The following is a 15,529-nucleotide window of genomic DNA, read 5'->3' as shown; positions in this document are numbered from 1 at the left end:
AGGTTCTCCGCGGTTTGAAAGTCAATTTATGTCCATCTTGAGTCATCTGAGCTAAAGAGGGAGGAAGCTGCCTACAGGACAGTGTACGCAATTCACAGGGCCTGGTGCAAAATGAAAGTAGGGGCCCCTTGTTCATAATTTCAAGACAGTGAAAGGAGAGCATTACAACACCCCTGGGGCCCTTCTGAGGTCAAGGCCGCGTAGGACTGCACAGGCTGCACACCCATGAAGCCAGGCCTGGCTGCGCGAGCCTGGGGGACCACAGACCACTTCTTCTCCCACCCTTTAGGCACAACTTTGACTCCTGCCTGCCTCACTGAGCCCTTTGAACCCTTCACTTTTAACAGAGACATTCTTGCCTGGCAGGGGCTTACTGTCCCCTATGATAGAGTTGTAATCGGGGGCTCCTTGCTCCTCTTCATTCCTTGTGTTGAGTCTACCCTTGGGCTTTGAGCATCAACTGTACTTTTTATCTTATCAGCTGGTGGTAGAGCATGTAAAGGTGTTAAAATAAGAAGGGAGTCACTGAGTTTGTAGTCCCCTAAAAATCCACCTCTGTCCAGGCTGACCAGCTCCCACTTCCCTCATCAATTTGGGGTTGTGTGCGATGTAGGGGCACAGAGGCAGTTCTATTTCTCTAGGCCAAGGGCCTCAGAGGGACCTGGAGGATTTCTTGGACAAGGAATCCCTGAGGATTTTGAGGGTTCTCTCTGGTACCAGTGCACAGAAGATGGCACATGATGGGCCCAGTGATGCAGGAAGCCAGGCAAACATGATGTTTCAGGCTGCCCTTCACCCCAATGACAGTGCACCATGGATGGTTCCAAGGGCGTCTGAAGGTCACCTTTACGGTTCAGAAACTCAGTCTGACCTGTCCTTGAGGGTGGATTAGGCTCCGGATGTCTGGTCATACCATCCAACCCCGTAAGAGAAGGGCTGAAATGCCAGCTCTGAAATTATGCAGTTCAGCTCCCCCTGGGAGGTGGGCCTGGCCCTGGGAATGGCCTGTCATCTGGCAAACATCACTTCTTCCCAGTGGGCAGGTCCTCACAGGAGACCACAGGAGGTCGGAGGCTGCTTAGGAAAGTATATCTATCATTGAACAAAAAGCATTGGATGTTAAAGTGTATGTTTGTCAAACTTAAGTGGTCCTTCTCCATTCCTAGACATTTCTGAACAAGAACAGGTGTTAAATCACCTCCATCAGAGCCCTCTGTCTCCTGGCGATTGCAGAAGCATACCGCCAGGTTCCTCCTCTCTTTGTCCCCATCACCCTGCGAAGTGCCACCTGTTTGTTTGGTGTCCTCTTCATACCATCACCCCTCTTCATTTCAAAGGAATTTTGGAGCATGTCTTAACTTACAGATATGTAATGGGACCCTGTGTGTTTGTAAACTAGCTCCAGATCCCACTGTGGGATGGGCTACCTCCAAATGGCATCCTGCATACTGACTTTGCTTCTCGTTTGTGTTGTGCTGGATTCTTGGAAATCTGGCCCTGGGTGGAGGTGCTGGGGTCCAGAGTGGGGAGATGAATGGAGGGCCACTTGCTTATCACCAGGCAGTTCACCGCCCTCAGAGATGAGTGGCAGGCTGGCTGGCTGCATAGTGACACTGGAGAGCAGGCACAGACCATTGAACCTGAGCTTTATCGCAGTGACAGGGAAGAGTTATTCCCTTTACATGACTGATGTGGCTTGAAAAAAGAGACAGGCCTTGCTCCAGCCATACTCTTAAGAGCTGGCCATCTCCTTCACCACAAAACTGGCCAAAAAAAGGAGAGTCTTTAAGTAACAGATTTTAATTTCTTGGGATTCTCACCACTAAAAATCCTTCCTGACATAAATCCCTCCCACTGTGGCCACATGAACTGGTTCTCTCTGGCCCTTGCTCAGTGGAAACAGCTGTCCACAGCAAGCAGAAACATTCGTTTACTGTGGGATTAAGCATTAACAATAGGATGGAAAATTCGAGGAGAGGAAAGGTTTCCATTCTATATTGTTTTTTTTTTTCCTTATAAAAAAAGTTACTGCCCTTCTGGGTTCTTTTGCTATTGGCTCGACTTCTGGACTCCTTGCTTCTTGGAGCCAGCTGGAGTTTCTCCAGAGACCTGCGCCTGTAGACTTAAGCCATGTTTCTGAAATATGCTTCCCAGATTCTGCGTAAGCACGCAGGGGTTGATTTGGATGCTATCCTTGTAGTGGCCACACTCCATAATAGCAAAGAACCAGCTGCCGTCTTTGGAAAAGCTGTCCAGGAAAAGCAGCCATCCAGAATTTCCGGGACAAGTTCTCCTTTGAGATGGGTGAAGCCGGGAGCTGCCTGTGTTATGAATCACCAGGTCATCTGCAGCCTGGCCTGAAGCGGAGGCCTGAAGGCTGAGGGCAGAGCAGAGAGAAAAGGATGAGGTCTCCCTGAAAAGAGTCCCCACCACCTCTGCCAAACTGGCTCCATTTCCCCCTCCAGCTCTTGGATGCTCCCTCAGGGGAGAAACTGGGTGGGGACTTGTTGGGGCCCAGTGCTTGAGATCTGGGTTCTCAGGCTGGCATTGAGTGGGTTAAGGCAGTGACCAGATAGCAGCCTTTTGGCAGCAAAGCCCTCCTCAGCAGAAGGAAGGATATAGCTGTATGAACTGCCTGCTTAACAATGCCTCGCAATGTCCCCAGGGGCCCGCCTGCAAATAGATTTCATCTTGCTTTCTCTTGTACTTTTCAAAGCTTCCTGTTTTCTCACGGTCCTTTTGGACAGTTTACAGTCTCTCTCTCCCTCCCTCCCTCTCTCTCCCTTTGAGGAAAGGAACACCCTTCTTATTAAAAAAGAGAGAGAGAAGAATGTAAGGGAAGGGCAGTTTAGCGGAGGCCATTCTCCGTGGCTGCAGGCTGCAGCTCTTTGACCTTTTCTCTCGGAATAGGAAAACACAAGCTTCCTGGTGCATTGCTGTCTCAGGAGCCTGCCTCTTCTTGGCTTGGTGGGCCCCTGGCCCCAGCCCAGTGGCTGCCCACTGCCATCACGCTGTCTCTGTGCACAGCGACTTCTCCCTGACTCTGGCCATCAGCACTGTTGCTGGGACTCATGGGAAGTTGCTTGAGGTGCCTCAAGGCGCTGGACCGGGGAGAGATGGGGTGCCAGGAGGCCAGAATTAGGAGCTTCTGTGAAGATAAGAGGACAGGGAATCTGTCAGCTGTTTAAAGGGCTGACAGAAAATCAGAGAGTCAGATGATGGGCTCCTCAAAGCCTGCAATCTGGATGAATCTTCTCTTTCCATCCACATTTCCCAGGGCTGCGTCAGGCACCACTGCTTCCATTCCTTTATTCCTCAAGTAACCTGGCTGGTATTTACTCAAAGGATTCTTCACTTGTTCCTTCCTTAATATTCCTTCCACATAATTTCGTTTAAAAAGACAGCACCCTCATCATCAAAGTGCTTTCTATTTTTGGAATGCAAAATGTACATGATAATGATAGTAATAAGAGCTAATATTTATTGAGCTCTTACTATTTGCCAAGCCCTTTATATGAATTATCTCATTTGATCCTTATGAAAACCTTCGTGAAAAACTGTGATCATCGTCGACATTTTACAGTAGAGAAAACGGAACAAGTTCTCTGTTCCTCTGGGGTCTCACCATCGCCTTTCTGCTCTGCCGTCTCAAAGCCTAATGATCTGTGCAACCCATTTTTAAAGGACAGTTCAAAACATTTGTTCCACTCTTCTGCTGCATTTTAGGTCCACCTCCCTCAAAAAATAGGTATAAAAGTGGGCCTAGATGGAAAAGCTGATATTTAGTGTCAGAGGCGAACTAATCCTTCTCATTAGAGCAGCTGAGAGTTCAAGAGGGGTGGACAGGTTGTGACAACCACCTGCGAGATGAAATCTGACTGCTTATCACTCCATGAGCTTCCTGTACCAGCACCTAGCCTTACTTTAATCTCCACAGACCTTGGCAGGAAGTGATTCAGCAAGTCTTGACCTGGGCAAGCTCTTAGTCTCACATCTTATGATGAAAGGGGCCTTTTAGATGACTGCTTTTCCCAGAAGAAGACACTCGAGTTCTGATGCTTCCTCCCAACTCTTCTTCCTTCCCATCTAACTCCCCTCCTCTACTTCCTGGACAATTCTACTTGGAGCTCACACTAGACCCCACCCAAGGGTGCCATCTTTAATTGACTCAATCCTCTTGCCCTGGCCCCTTGTCACTAACAGTGACTGAGGGGCCGCTCCAGATTTCACAGGCACAAAGTATCTCCATACTTTTGTGTACTATCAAGTGAGGTCAATCTTCTGAGAAAGATGAAGAGGCCAGGTGTTTTGGATAAGGACCAAAGGCTTTGTGGAAGAGTCAGAGGCTGAGAGGAAGCAGCTAAGGGTACCTACTACTGACATATGAATGGTGTCCAAGTGCTTCAGGTCCTGAGTTAATTGTCTCTATCCTTCTGCCACTGAGGATTTTGGTTTGCAAACTAGTGTGTATAGGTTTAGTGGGAGCAAGAAAGAGAGTTGGTGATGGCTGCTTTGTGGAGTTTTTGCATGAGGAAGTGATATTTTTCCTGACTTGGTTGTTTATTTCCTAACCATATACTCAGGTGCTCATTAAGTGTTACTATATGTGTAGCCCTGTGCCTGATACTGGGGTTGGCCATAAAGAAGAAGAAGGTAATCCTTACATTTCTGTAGACTACCTGGGACACCTTTTAGTGTCCCAAACATCTTTCAGGGTTGACATGCTGTTGCTTGGCCCTGGGAAAGCTCTCCATTGGCTACCAGTAGGCTACCATGAACCACGAAGGATAACTCTGGCATATAAAAATTAAATTTTATCAACAATGAAATTAGTCTCCTTTACCAATCAAGCATCAGATAATATAGCTGACCAGCCATGTCCCACAATGGAGTTTCTTCGCTGAGGCCATAGGCCTTGACTTCGGGGAACAATATCATTTATTAAAATGATAAAACATCCTAATGTCCCCATATGCCACTAAAATGCCCCAGGAAGTCCAGTACTGAATGAATCAATCCAGAAAAACAGGAGAAAGCTATGATTAAGGATCATGGAAGGTTGCCTATCTAAGATGAGGAAGAATCTGGAAAATACCCAGCAGGAGACCTCATGATGTGTGCACACCCCTGTGTGTGTTGGGGTGGAGGTGGGTCGATGAGGGGGAAGGGGGCTGGGACCTTGGGGGAGTGAGTTGCAGGATCCGCTCTTGCCCCAACATCCCAGCAATTGCATCAGCAACAAGCAGTGGATCATTATCACGACAATAATAGTTCCCTTGCCTGTAATTTAAGGTTGATTGAAGTATCTGAAAATATTTAATGAAGAGACGTTATTTCTGGTGTCAAAACAAAAACAAAAGGTACTCTACATATTCTTCAAGGTTAGGCTAAAATTTCATCTCCTTTATAAAACGCTTTCAGACCAGTCTAGCTTCTAATATCTCAGCAACCACAGATGATAACCAAAAGTAGACTGTCATCCTCCCTGGGAGCCAGTGAAGGAGGAAGGTGCCCATTTCTTCCTTTGGTTCTCTCTGCCTGGCCTATAGGACCAGGTGGCCTACCCGTCCAAGCTTGGACTAGTGCAGCAGCCTAATTGATCTTCCAGCCTCTAGTTCCTCTCCCACTAAATGGCTTGTGCTTGACTACCCAGACCTTTTGCTGTTTTCTAGTCTTCTGCTGCAATGTGCCCCACCCCTTCACTCACTCAGCAAAGTCTTATTGAGACCCTATCATGTGTCAAGCCTGGTACGAGGCAGGGATTATAACAAAAAGGCAGGCGGAACCTTCAGAGATGCTGCAGTCTACTGAAGGACCTAGAGATGCTGCAGTCTCCTGAAGGACTGTTCAGCTCAGCAACTCCAACAGCATCGTCACTCCAAGTAATCAGGAACTCTCCCATGAACCAAATGAGATATGCCTTTTCTAAGATGACCCAATGTAGAATCTCTAGATATAGTTTTATTTTTTTTTCTCCTTAGCCAGGATGAGAACTGGATAAACTAAGCTAATAAAGAGAATTCTACCAGAACTTCCAAACATGTGCAAAACTGAGCCACAGGTTGATATATCTTTATAAATTGTTTCTGTTGAGAACAAAAAGGAAGCAAGTATCCATCCCACATGTGGGGCTTTCTCCTGAAATTAGACTGACTCTCTCAGCTTTTCCCCTCTTGGGTCACCTTTTCCAAATGAATGTGGTGTGCAGGGGCTCTGAATAATGCGTGTGGGACACCCGTGTGCTGAATTCATTCTTGCTTGTAAGGAAGTAAAAAGGGGAAAAGTACTTAAAACTCCCAAATGTGAATCATTTAAAAGTACAGAGCCAGCCATTTGTTATCCATGCATGGATTATCTGTGACAAATTTGTATTCCCAGGATGGCTTCTTCTTACTGCCCAGCATTCTTTTAGGCTAATCTCCCAAGGTCACAGTTGTTAGGTCTACCCATTCTCCCAAGGATGGCTCAACTCTTACCTCCATCACTACCTGAAGAAAACATTGCCTTCATTAATAAAAATTCAACCCAGAACCCCCAACAGTGGCCCTAAAGACATCTCTTAGCAAGGAAGGAAAATTGGTGTCAGCTTCAGGGGACACCACATCCCAAGTCCTCTCTCCCTCTGCCTCTCACTCCATGTGGCTGCCCTCATGACACGGGCCCCTGAGAGTGGGAAGGAAAAAGAGGGGTATGTTCCTCCTTGATGCTCTGGGCCCAGCACAGACACAAAATCCTTCTTTGCATTCCTCACAGCACAGCCAAGGACAGGCTGGAGTTTCCAAGCCCTGCTTTGCTGAGGTTTGGGGACAAGAAAAGCAAGGAAAGCCCCCCAGAGCAGCTGTTTGATTTACACCCTTTGCATCTGTACACGTTGCCTTTGAAAAGGCAGCTCTGCTCTTCCCAAAGAAGCTGAGGTACCACTGCTGTGGTCCATTATATATTGGCAATTGGAGTGGAATAGGAATGAAAAAAAAAAAAAAGAATGCATAACCAATGTTTGCTTTTTGTATACCTAGGATGATATTTTTAGTACTTCAAATCTGTACCCAGAGAAAAGACACACTCCTGCCTTTACACGTATTTTCATTCCTTTTAACTTTGAAATCCATCCCAATAATTAGCAAATTAAAAAATTAGAAAAATACTGCCTGCTACAGTCTAACAGGAGAGTTATATTGGGGGGACCCAGTATGGTGTTGTGGTTGACCATGTGGCCTCTGGTGTCTGAGGACCTGAGTTCACGATCCCAGCCCTGGCACCCAACAGCTGTGTGCCTCGGTTAGTCCTTTCATCTTAATCCCTCAGTTTGTCCATCTGTCAATAGGGATGATAACAGCATCCATTGCAAATGATTGTTGTGAGTTAAAGGAGATATTCCCTGGCAGACTTAGGACTGTGCCTTCCTTCTGTATTATAAATGCTCCATAAATATTAAACAAGTAATTGTACCCTTATTATTAAAGTGAAGTACATTTTGAGCAATTGCTTTTCAGAGCAGCTTTCCTCCTTTTCAAAAGGTTGCGTTCAAAAAAAGCTTTAATAGCTTTATAATTTTTACCCTGAGTATAAAAATCTCTGTACAACAGGAATAAAATCTCATTAATCCACCCCTACCTGCTCCACCTTTGGGCCCGGGATCAATCCAGCCCCCCTCCCTGACTTCCATGGGGACACTTTCTTTAGAAGCAGCTTAAAAATGCCAAGATCCAAACAAAGTGGCAGCACGTCTGTCCTCACGTCCTGGGTGTGGTTACCAGGGCAGGGTCCCCAACTCCGAGTAACCTGTGTTCTCCTCACTGTCCTGACAGCTGTGTGGGAAGGAGTTCAACCGGATGCACAACCTCATGGGCCACATGCACCTGCACTCTGACAGCAAACCCTTCAAGTGCCTCTACTGCCCGAGCAAGTTCACCCTGAAGGGGAACCTGACTCGCCACATGAAAGTGAAGCACGGGGTCATGGAGCGGGGCCTCCATTCTCAAGGTAATCACCTTCCCAGGAAGCCCACGGTGTCCCTGGCCAGTGGATCACAAATGGAAGCTGAACTTGCTTTTAGGGAACTTTACCTTGGGGGGTTATTCTTATGGTCGAAAAAGGGACCATAATTTTCAAGACCATAGCAGAGTAGCAGGAGCAGGCGGACAATGTTACTGTAGAAAATGTAATGCTAATATCTGAAGATAGTAAGTAGAAGTGAATTATAGGGAGTAGATCAGAATATCATAACAATGCCATTCAGTACCACTATTAGTTCCTTGTTCCAGACCCTGCAGCAGGTACTTTGTCTCTGTGAGTCTTAACAGCAGCTCTGGGCTGGAGGAACTTCTATTATTCCCATATTATAGATGGGGAAACTGAGGCTTTGAAATATTAACTTGCTCAACCGATAAGTAGCAGAGTGAGGATTTGGACACAGACCTTTGTGACCTCAAAGCCTTTATTGTACCAACTTCATATCACTGTTGTTAAAGGGCATGTGACTTTTCTGCATTCTGAAAAGCAATTCTGCAAGTTTTGCTGTCAGCAGAAGTGTGTCTGTAGCAGGCTAGGACTCCTCTACCTGTTCACACGCAGATACACCCAAGGATGGTTTTCCTGCTTGGTAGGGCTGATCAGCCCTTAAGCAGAGCAGGGACTTCTAGTTTCCCCACTGAATCCTAACTGAACTGATGAAAAGTTCCTGCCTCCTTTGTCTCCTCAGTCCCAGGGCCCTTAGCAGTAAAGAGTTTATGTTCTAGATGTACTAGATTCAGTGGCCTGTCCTTCAGTAAATGGGCAATAAATGCTCTTTGTCCAACGCAGTGCGCTATATGACATGGCAGACACCAGGGAAATGAGACTGTCTTCGCCCTCTGGGAGGTCTGTGTGTGGGGAGAGAAGACACATGGATGTGCAACTGACAGTATTGTGTTAACTGGCTGCTGTTTTCTGACTCCAGTATGACCAAAGGGTGATGTACTTAGCTATCATTGCTTGTCCCCACAATCCCACAAAGCAGACTTTGTTATTCTCATTTTATGTAAGAGGACACCAAGGCCAAGAGGTGTTATATAAACTGCTGAAGGCCGAACACAAGTCTAAAGTCAGAACGGCGTTCCTCACTCAAGAATTTCTGACTCAAACCAGTGCTCACTGCACTGGGTAAAAACACAGGGTGATTTTTCATGTTTGCTGCTTCTCCCACCCCCTTTACAAAAGAAGTGGTCGGCTAGGCACCCATGTTCATAAATAGGATCTATGCTTGCCCACCCAGCATGAAACAACATGATTGTAGCTTTCAGATTCCTCAAACACCCGCTGAGTTTCTGGTGACCCTGGGTGACAGGAAACTGTGATCATCATAAAACAAGGCCTGGAGTTTGTACAAAAGCCCTGAAAAAGTTCTGGTTAAAAAACAAAAGCAGTTTTTTTTTTCCTGAGAATGTTTTTCTCCTGAACTATTTTTTGTATGTATAGTTGCCTGAGCCACTTCCCAAGTTAGGCCTAGATTTTTGCAGGACAGGTGAAGTTTGCTCAGCCGCTGGGGCTGGAAACATAGAAGGCAATGAGGAGACAGTCCTCCAGCTGAATGCCCGGCTGGCTCACCACGACTTGCCCCATATGGATGCTCAGATCCTAACAAGCACCTAGAGACTGTCATTCTTCTGGAAAAATCAGGAGCATCACTATATATGAGAGTTGCTCTGAAAGATGTTAACAGGCTTTCCGCAAATGTTTTCATCTATAAAAGGTGTTAGCACTTCTTCACTCTAGTTTTTGAAATGGCTCAAAAATCATGACGCAGATGAAAAAGATCCTCCCTGAACTGGACATCAACTCGCTCTGTGCATCCTCACCCCAGAAACCTGGCTGTCCCTGTGCAGCAGGGTCTGGCTGCAGCCCAGACCCCTCCCTCCTACTTCTCTCTTCAGTCTGCCCCACCTGTTCTTCTAGGCCTGACTGCTCACCACAGGCAGAGGCCTTCATTTCACATCAGGGGGAGCCCTACCACGTGTCTGGTGGCTGCTGAAAAGTCCACCCCTACAAGGGTCTTCAAACTGAAACTAAAAGTGAGACCCTCTTACATCACTGTGCCCACAGCAGGGACACAGGCTCCTCAGAGGACCCTCCTGTGCCTTCCCTACTCCGTCTACACTTAGGGGGCCGGTGATGGGGTGGCCTCCTTGGCCCCAAATGGAATATCTGGTTTTTTTCAAGATGAAAATATCTTTATTATTGTTATATTTTCCTTATGGTAAAACATACGCCCACTGTTAAAAGTAAAAGAAGAAATATATTAGAAGTGAAAAAAATGTAAAAACCACCTCACAGTTAATCATTTTTGAGATTTTGACATACATCGTTCCAGACACTTTGATAGATAAAATTGAGTCTACACTACGAATATATATGATAAATAATATATGTGATAAACACATGTTTTTTACATCCAGTATATAGAGAATACCTTTTATGATCATTAGTAGCTCTCTACATCTTCTACACATAGAGAAGTACCTTCTACACACATCATACCTTCATTGTATGGAGGTGCTATTATTTATTTAAACAAATCTCTATTGTTAAATTGATAAATTATTTTCACAGTTTCACTGTTGAGAATGTGGTGATGAGCATCCTAAGACATACATAACACATCTGCCAGACTATTTCTATAGTTTAAATTCCCAGTAGTTGCTAAGTTAAAGATGTGCTTATTTTCAAAGCTTTTCGTGCCTGTTGCCAAACTCCCCTGAAAGGAGTCATACCGATGTAGACTCCATCTGTGACAAGGCTCATCTCTCTACAGCCTTCCTGGGGATTCATCTATGTTTAAAATGTAAAATCAAGCCACACTAACTGGCCCTGGGTTCCACCCAGCTACCCTTCCTGCGGCCTGAACGTTTCCCGGGGCCTGAACGTGCCTTTGCTCCGGCAGGTTTTGGAAGGGGGAGAATCGCCCTGGCGCAGACGGCGGGGGGCCTGAGGAGCCTGGAGCAGGAGGAGCCCTTCGACCTGTCCCAGAAGCGCCGGGCCAAGGGGCCGGCCTTCCAGTCGGACGGGGAGAGCGCCAGGGGCAGCTCGGGTCACGAGGAGGACGACGACGACAACTGCTACGAGGTGGAGCGGGACAGCCCGGGCCCTGGTCCCCGCAGCCCGCCGCTCTGCGCGCCCCAGGACCTGTCCGCCAAGCCCGAGCCAGGCCCCAGGGAGGAGGCGCAGGCGGAGGAGGACGCGCCGCGAGGGGACCGCCACCCGAAGAGGCAGGACAGCCCCAGGCCAGAGGGCGGCCAGGAGAGGGGGTTTGGCCGCAGAGACGAGTGTGCCGGCCTCCGGGTCCTGCAGAGCGCCCGGCGGGCCCCCTCCTTTTCTGATTACTTGTACTTCAAGCACAGAGATGAGAGTTTAAAAGAATTACTGGAGAGGAAAATGGAAAAACAAGCAGTGCTTTTAGGGATCTAAGTGGACGGTTTAAAAATTATACTTGGAAAATGAGAACTAGGCAGTGCAAAATACAGCTTTCCGCATGAGCTCTCATTTGCTGGAGACTGGAGAAGGGCACGGATCTTTACAAATGGCTCAGACTAAATGAGCAAGGAGTCCTCAGTCATATAAGTGCTTCTCAGGTCATTCACTGGGCCCTTGATTTTTAACACACACGCAGGGTCTTCAGCGTGTTTTCATGGCTCTCCAGTATAATCCACTGTGCATATTTTTCTAGTTATCTAATTGTGAGCTGATGCCGAGGTGCTTTTAGAAATTCTGTTTTCCATTGACTAATATGCAATACACAGTAAATTTCTTTCTAGTTACAAAAATATGGTGCTTGACACGTTACCTTATTAATGACCATTTAGCTGAATGTGTGAAAGTTTTATTTCTCCAGATAGATGAAAATATTAGTAGCTGTGTATATTAAAAAGTTGCCTTTATTGAATAATCAAAAGTACCAGAAATAACACAGGAGGGTGAGTTATTGAGGAGGAGGATGTCCTCAAGCAGTCGCTGCAGATATAAAACAAAATTCCAAGGGAATTTGAATAATTCTGACTAAGGAAAAACCAGCAAGACTTAGATTCCTGCCCGGGTCCGCCTTGTTCAGCTTCTGCTACCTTCATCAGACATGGCATCCTGAGCATGTGTCCAGATGTCCTGACATGTCTCAGTGTCGGCAGGCTAACCCTGAGCAGAGCTCCCTCCTGGAGACCTTGCTCTGAGGTTTCATGCCCAATAAGGCAGTTGCAGGAAGAGCTGTCACCCCAGGAGTGTGGGTTTCTCTTCAGTGCTGGAGCAGGGGATGGGGAAGAAATTCTTCTTGAAGTCTAAGCTTGAACTTATTTGGTGTGTTAGAATAACATCAGCTAATCACTAGGAAGAGATTCTGAGCTGTGTTCTCAATGTTGTCTGCACATTAAAATTATCTCAGGAGCTTTTTTAAAACTATCAGTGCTGGGGCCTGACCCCCTGAGGTTCTGACTTAATTGGTCTAGAGTAGAGCCCCAGCATTGGTTATTTTCCAAATTGCCCCAGATGCTTCTCATGTGCAGCCAGGGTTGAGAAATATTGACTAGGCTAAAATAGTGGCTCCCAAGGCCCCCTCCCAGGGACTCCATAAATATTTCTGCTTCCAGCTTCAGACTCATTAAGACAGAAAGCAAGAAACCTTGAGATCATATTGCTGACGTCAGCCGTATTACCTGTTCCGTAAGAGCCTCATAAGGGGCTCACACACACACACAGTATAAACACACACTTTTTGTACTAGAAGATGACGCCTATGATGTTTATGATCACTTAATCTGTTTAAAAAGATACAGCCAGCCTCCAGTGACTAATTATTTCTTCCTAGATGCTTGAATCACGATTCCAGTGAGTGGTGGTGACTGTAATGGGTGGGCTCAGCCCAGCAGGTAGGCACCGGCCTCTGACGAGTAAAGCAGTGCTGACAGGATGTCGCATACGTGTGACTGACCATAAGCAGTAATCCTCTGGTACTGTGTCTGTGTTTATCTAAAAACTGCCTCTCTGTGGGTAGTTTCAACTCTTATTTGTAGAGCTAGGTACTGTTTATTATCTTGCTTCCTGTCTCTCCAAAGTTTCCAATAGATTTCTTTAGAAGACCTGGCCCACCTCTGACTGCTGGATGCTGGCTTTTTCTCTTAGCCAAGGTGCTTCCCCATCAGCCTCATCTAGTTCTCATCAGTCACACACATGCTTCTTCAAGTCCCTGATGCATCCCTCCTGCCACCTTGCCTAAGGCTTCTTCCTCCGGCCTCACCACCACCACAAAGTGCCAAAGCTGCTTGGGTTTCCTCCTGCCGTCCCTGTCCCACTTCAGAGGACCTGCAAAGGGGATGATGAAGGGAAGACTGTGGGTTTCTGCGGTTACAAGTACTATTCTGGGCCAAGAACCTGGCCAAGTCTTCAGAGGGGCAACTTACCTTCCATTCATTATTAATATAGCTCATCACTGCCTCTGATGACATCACCCAGAGGCTGGCAGAGTGGTCTTTGAGGTGTCCAGCTCTTAGGGTCCTGTTACATAGTCATTCCTTCAGCAGCCAGGCCTTGAGGATCTGCTACAAAGACTGCAGATTTCCAGTTTGTTCTGGGTGTGCCAAGCTGGAATTGGAGCCAGGAAACCTAGAATAGCAAGCTCTAGAATTTTCTACCCAAAACGAATCATATGGCAGTGTTTGAGGAACAAGTTAATGTTGAGATGGAGAGAGTATGGTCTAGTATGGTGGTTTCCATGTTGTATGTTGAGAAGCCAGAGGTCCGTCTTAGGCACTTCCAGAGCTGCTAGGGGAGAAGGCAAAATTCTCAGCCCTCATGCCCACTTTACTGTGAGTGGCTCAAATTCCATCTATTTTATGTGTTAGCCTTCCAAGTAAAATTTCATTTGGAGGGAGAAAAAAATGGGTCTAAGAAAAGTAATGAAAAAAACTAAAGCCTGATTTTAGTTCTTGCCTCTGGGTATGAGAGACTTAATTAGATATAGCCCAATGGTTATATGCACTGACCTTCTGAGAACCAAGGCTAAGACCTTGGTTTTGTTTGTGACCAACATCCTGATTTGCCTGCAACAACCCTGGTTTATATTTCTTGTACCAGGGTAATTATTGAGTGTCATGTTAATTCTCAAAAGTATTCCCATTTGGGTAATAAATTATATGGACACTGTATGTGTAAGTACAGTGCTAAAGGAAGGGTTGGCCAACCTTGCTCAATGAGCTAATTAACCAGAATGCAAGCCTGAATGAGAAGTCATGAGGCCATCCTCAGAGAATTAAGGGATGAAACCATCCAAAGGTCCTCAGCACTCCAGGGACCAGGACAGCATGATATATATCACCTTGTGACACTCTGAGTATAGGTCACTACCAAATGGTTTCCAGGCTTTTGACCACTGTCTTTGAAACAACCAGGTGACCAAGTAGCACATTTTTCTTTTATCTTTTTTATTAGGCTTATGATTGCCCTCTCTTGTTGCCTTTCAACTCATTCTCTTTTTTTTTTTTTTTTTTTTTTTTAACAATTTGACTTGCCACTGGCCATGAGACTGAGGCCAACCTTCCATGACCCTGCAGGGGTAACTGGTATATTTGTATATGAGTAGTTGCATGAGACAGCCCTATGTGCATACTGTATTTATTAAGCCCTGAAGGCATTTAATAAAATATTAACATCGTGTTTGGAATTACGATCTTTGTCTGCTTTGCTAGAACAAAATGTAACAGAGCTAACATTTAAAATCCTTCACATATTTGGACAATATTACACCAAATGTTGATTTTGTACAGAATTCTGGCTCACTATTTAAAACTAAAACTCCAAGTGTGTAGCAACCCAAGTTGTGAATATTGCTTTCTGCTTCAGAGAAAAAGCAGTTTACCTGAAAATAGCATTGCTATAACCTGTGTTTTGTTAATTTAAGCAAATAAAAGCATGTTGAAAAAGCTGTGTTAATTATTTGTGAATACCTGAAATTTTGCAAGGAAGCTGCCGTTGTCACCGTCTTACTCCTGCCCTCATACCTTCTTCCAGACTGTTTCCCCTTGGTGGGGGCCTTGACCTGTGGGAGAGGCAGTTGTTGGATTCTCCCTCCTTCGAGGTCAGAAAAGATTAATGAACCTCAGCCCATCAGCAGGCAAGTGACATCTTCCTCATCCTTTTCTCTACTATTTGGAAAAATCAGTTCTGGAATGGTGTCATGAGGAAGTGGAGGGTTAGAGGCAAGATTGCTTTAATCTGCATCAAGTTCTTTGTGCAATAAAGTTCAACCAGAAGGCAGTATACTCTAGTGGGCAGGAGCACGGATCCTGGTGCCAGGTTCCTGAATTCAAAGCCCAGCTCTCCCACTTCCAGTCTTTGGGACCTGAGAACAGTTTGTGACCTATTCTCTGTGCCTCGGTTTCCTCATCTGTAAAATGGGACTAGGAACAATACCTTCCTCATTGGATTATTTTGTGGGTTAAATGAGTTAATATATGAAGATGCTCACATGTCTGGGCTCACAGCGTACACTGTGTAAGAATTAGCTGTTATA

The 15,529-nt window shown here is 45.9% G+C and overlaps 1 protein-coding gene across 6 annotated transcripts in view; it reads left to right on the top strand.

Annotated features, from left to right (window-relative positions):
- ZNF366 (zinc finger protein 366) overlaps positions 1-14,949 on the top strand; it is a 265,929-nt gene extending 250,980 nt beyond the window's left edge. For all 6 annotated transcript variants that reach the window (XM_064481434.1, XM_031446665.2, XM_064481435.1 and 3 more), the window contains 2 exons: positions 7,809-7,983; positions 10,919-14,949. In XM_064481434.1, the coding sequence (XP_064337504.1) occupies positions 7,809-7,983; positions 10,919-11,442 (699 nt within the window). In that variant the 3' untranslated portion in view covers positions 11,443-14,949. The remainder of the gene's footprint in view (positions 1-7,808; positions 7,984-10,918) is intronic.
- Positions 14,950-15,529: the final 580 nt, after the last annotated feature.

The sequence above is a fragment of the Camelus dromedarius genome, chromosome 3, assembly GCF_036321535.1.
Source record: "Camelus dromedarius isolate mCamDro1 chromosome 3, mCamDro1.pat, whole genome shotgun sequence".
NCBI classification, from domain to species: Eukaryota; Metazoa; Chordata; class Mammalia; order Artiodactyla; family Camelidae; genus Camelus; species Camelus dromedarius.
The sequence above is the reverse complement of the archived record's forward strand: the minus strand, read 5'-3'. Positions and strand labels throughout refer to the sequence as shown.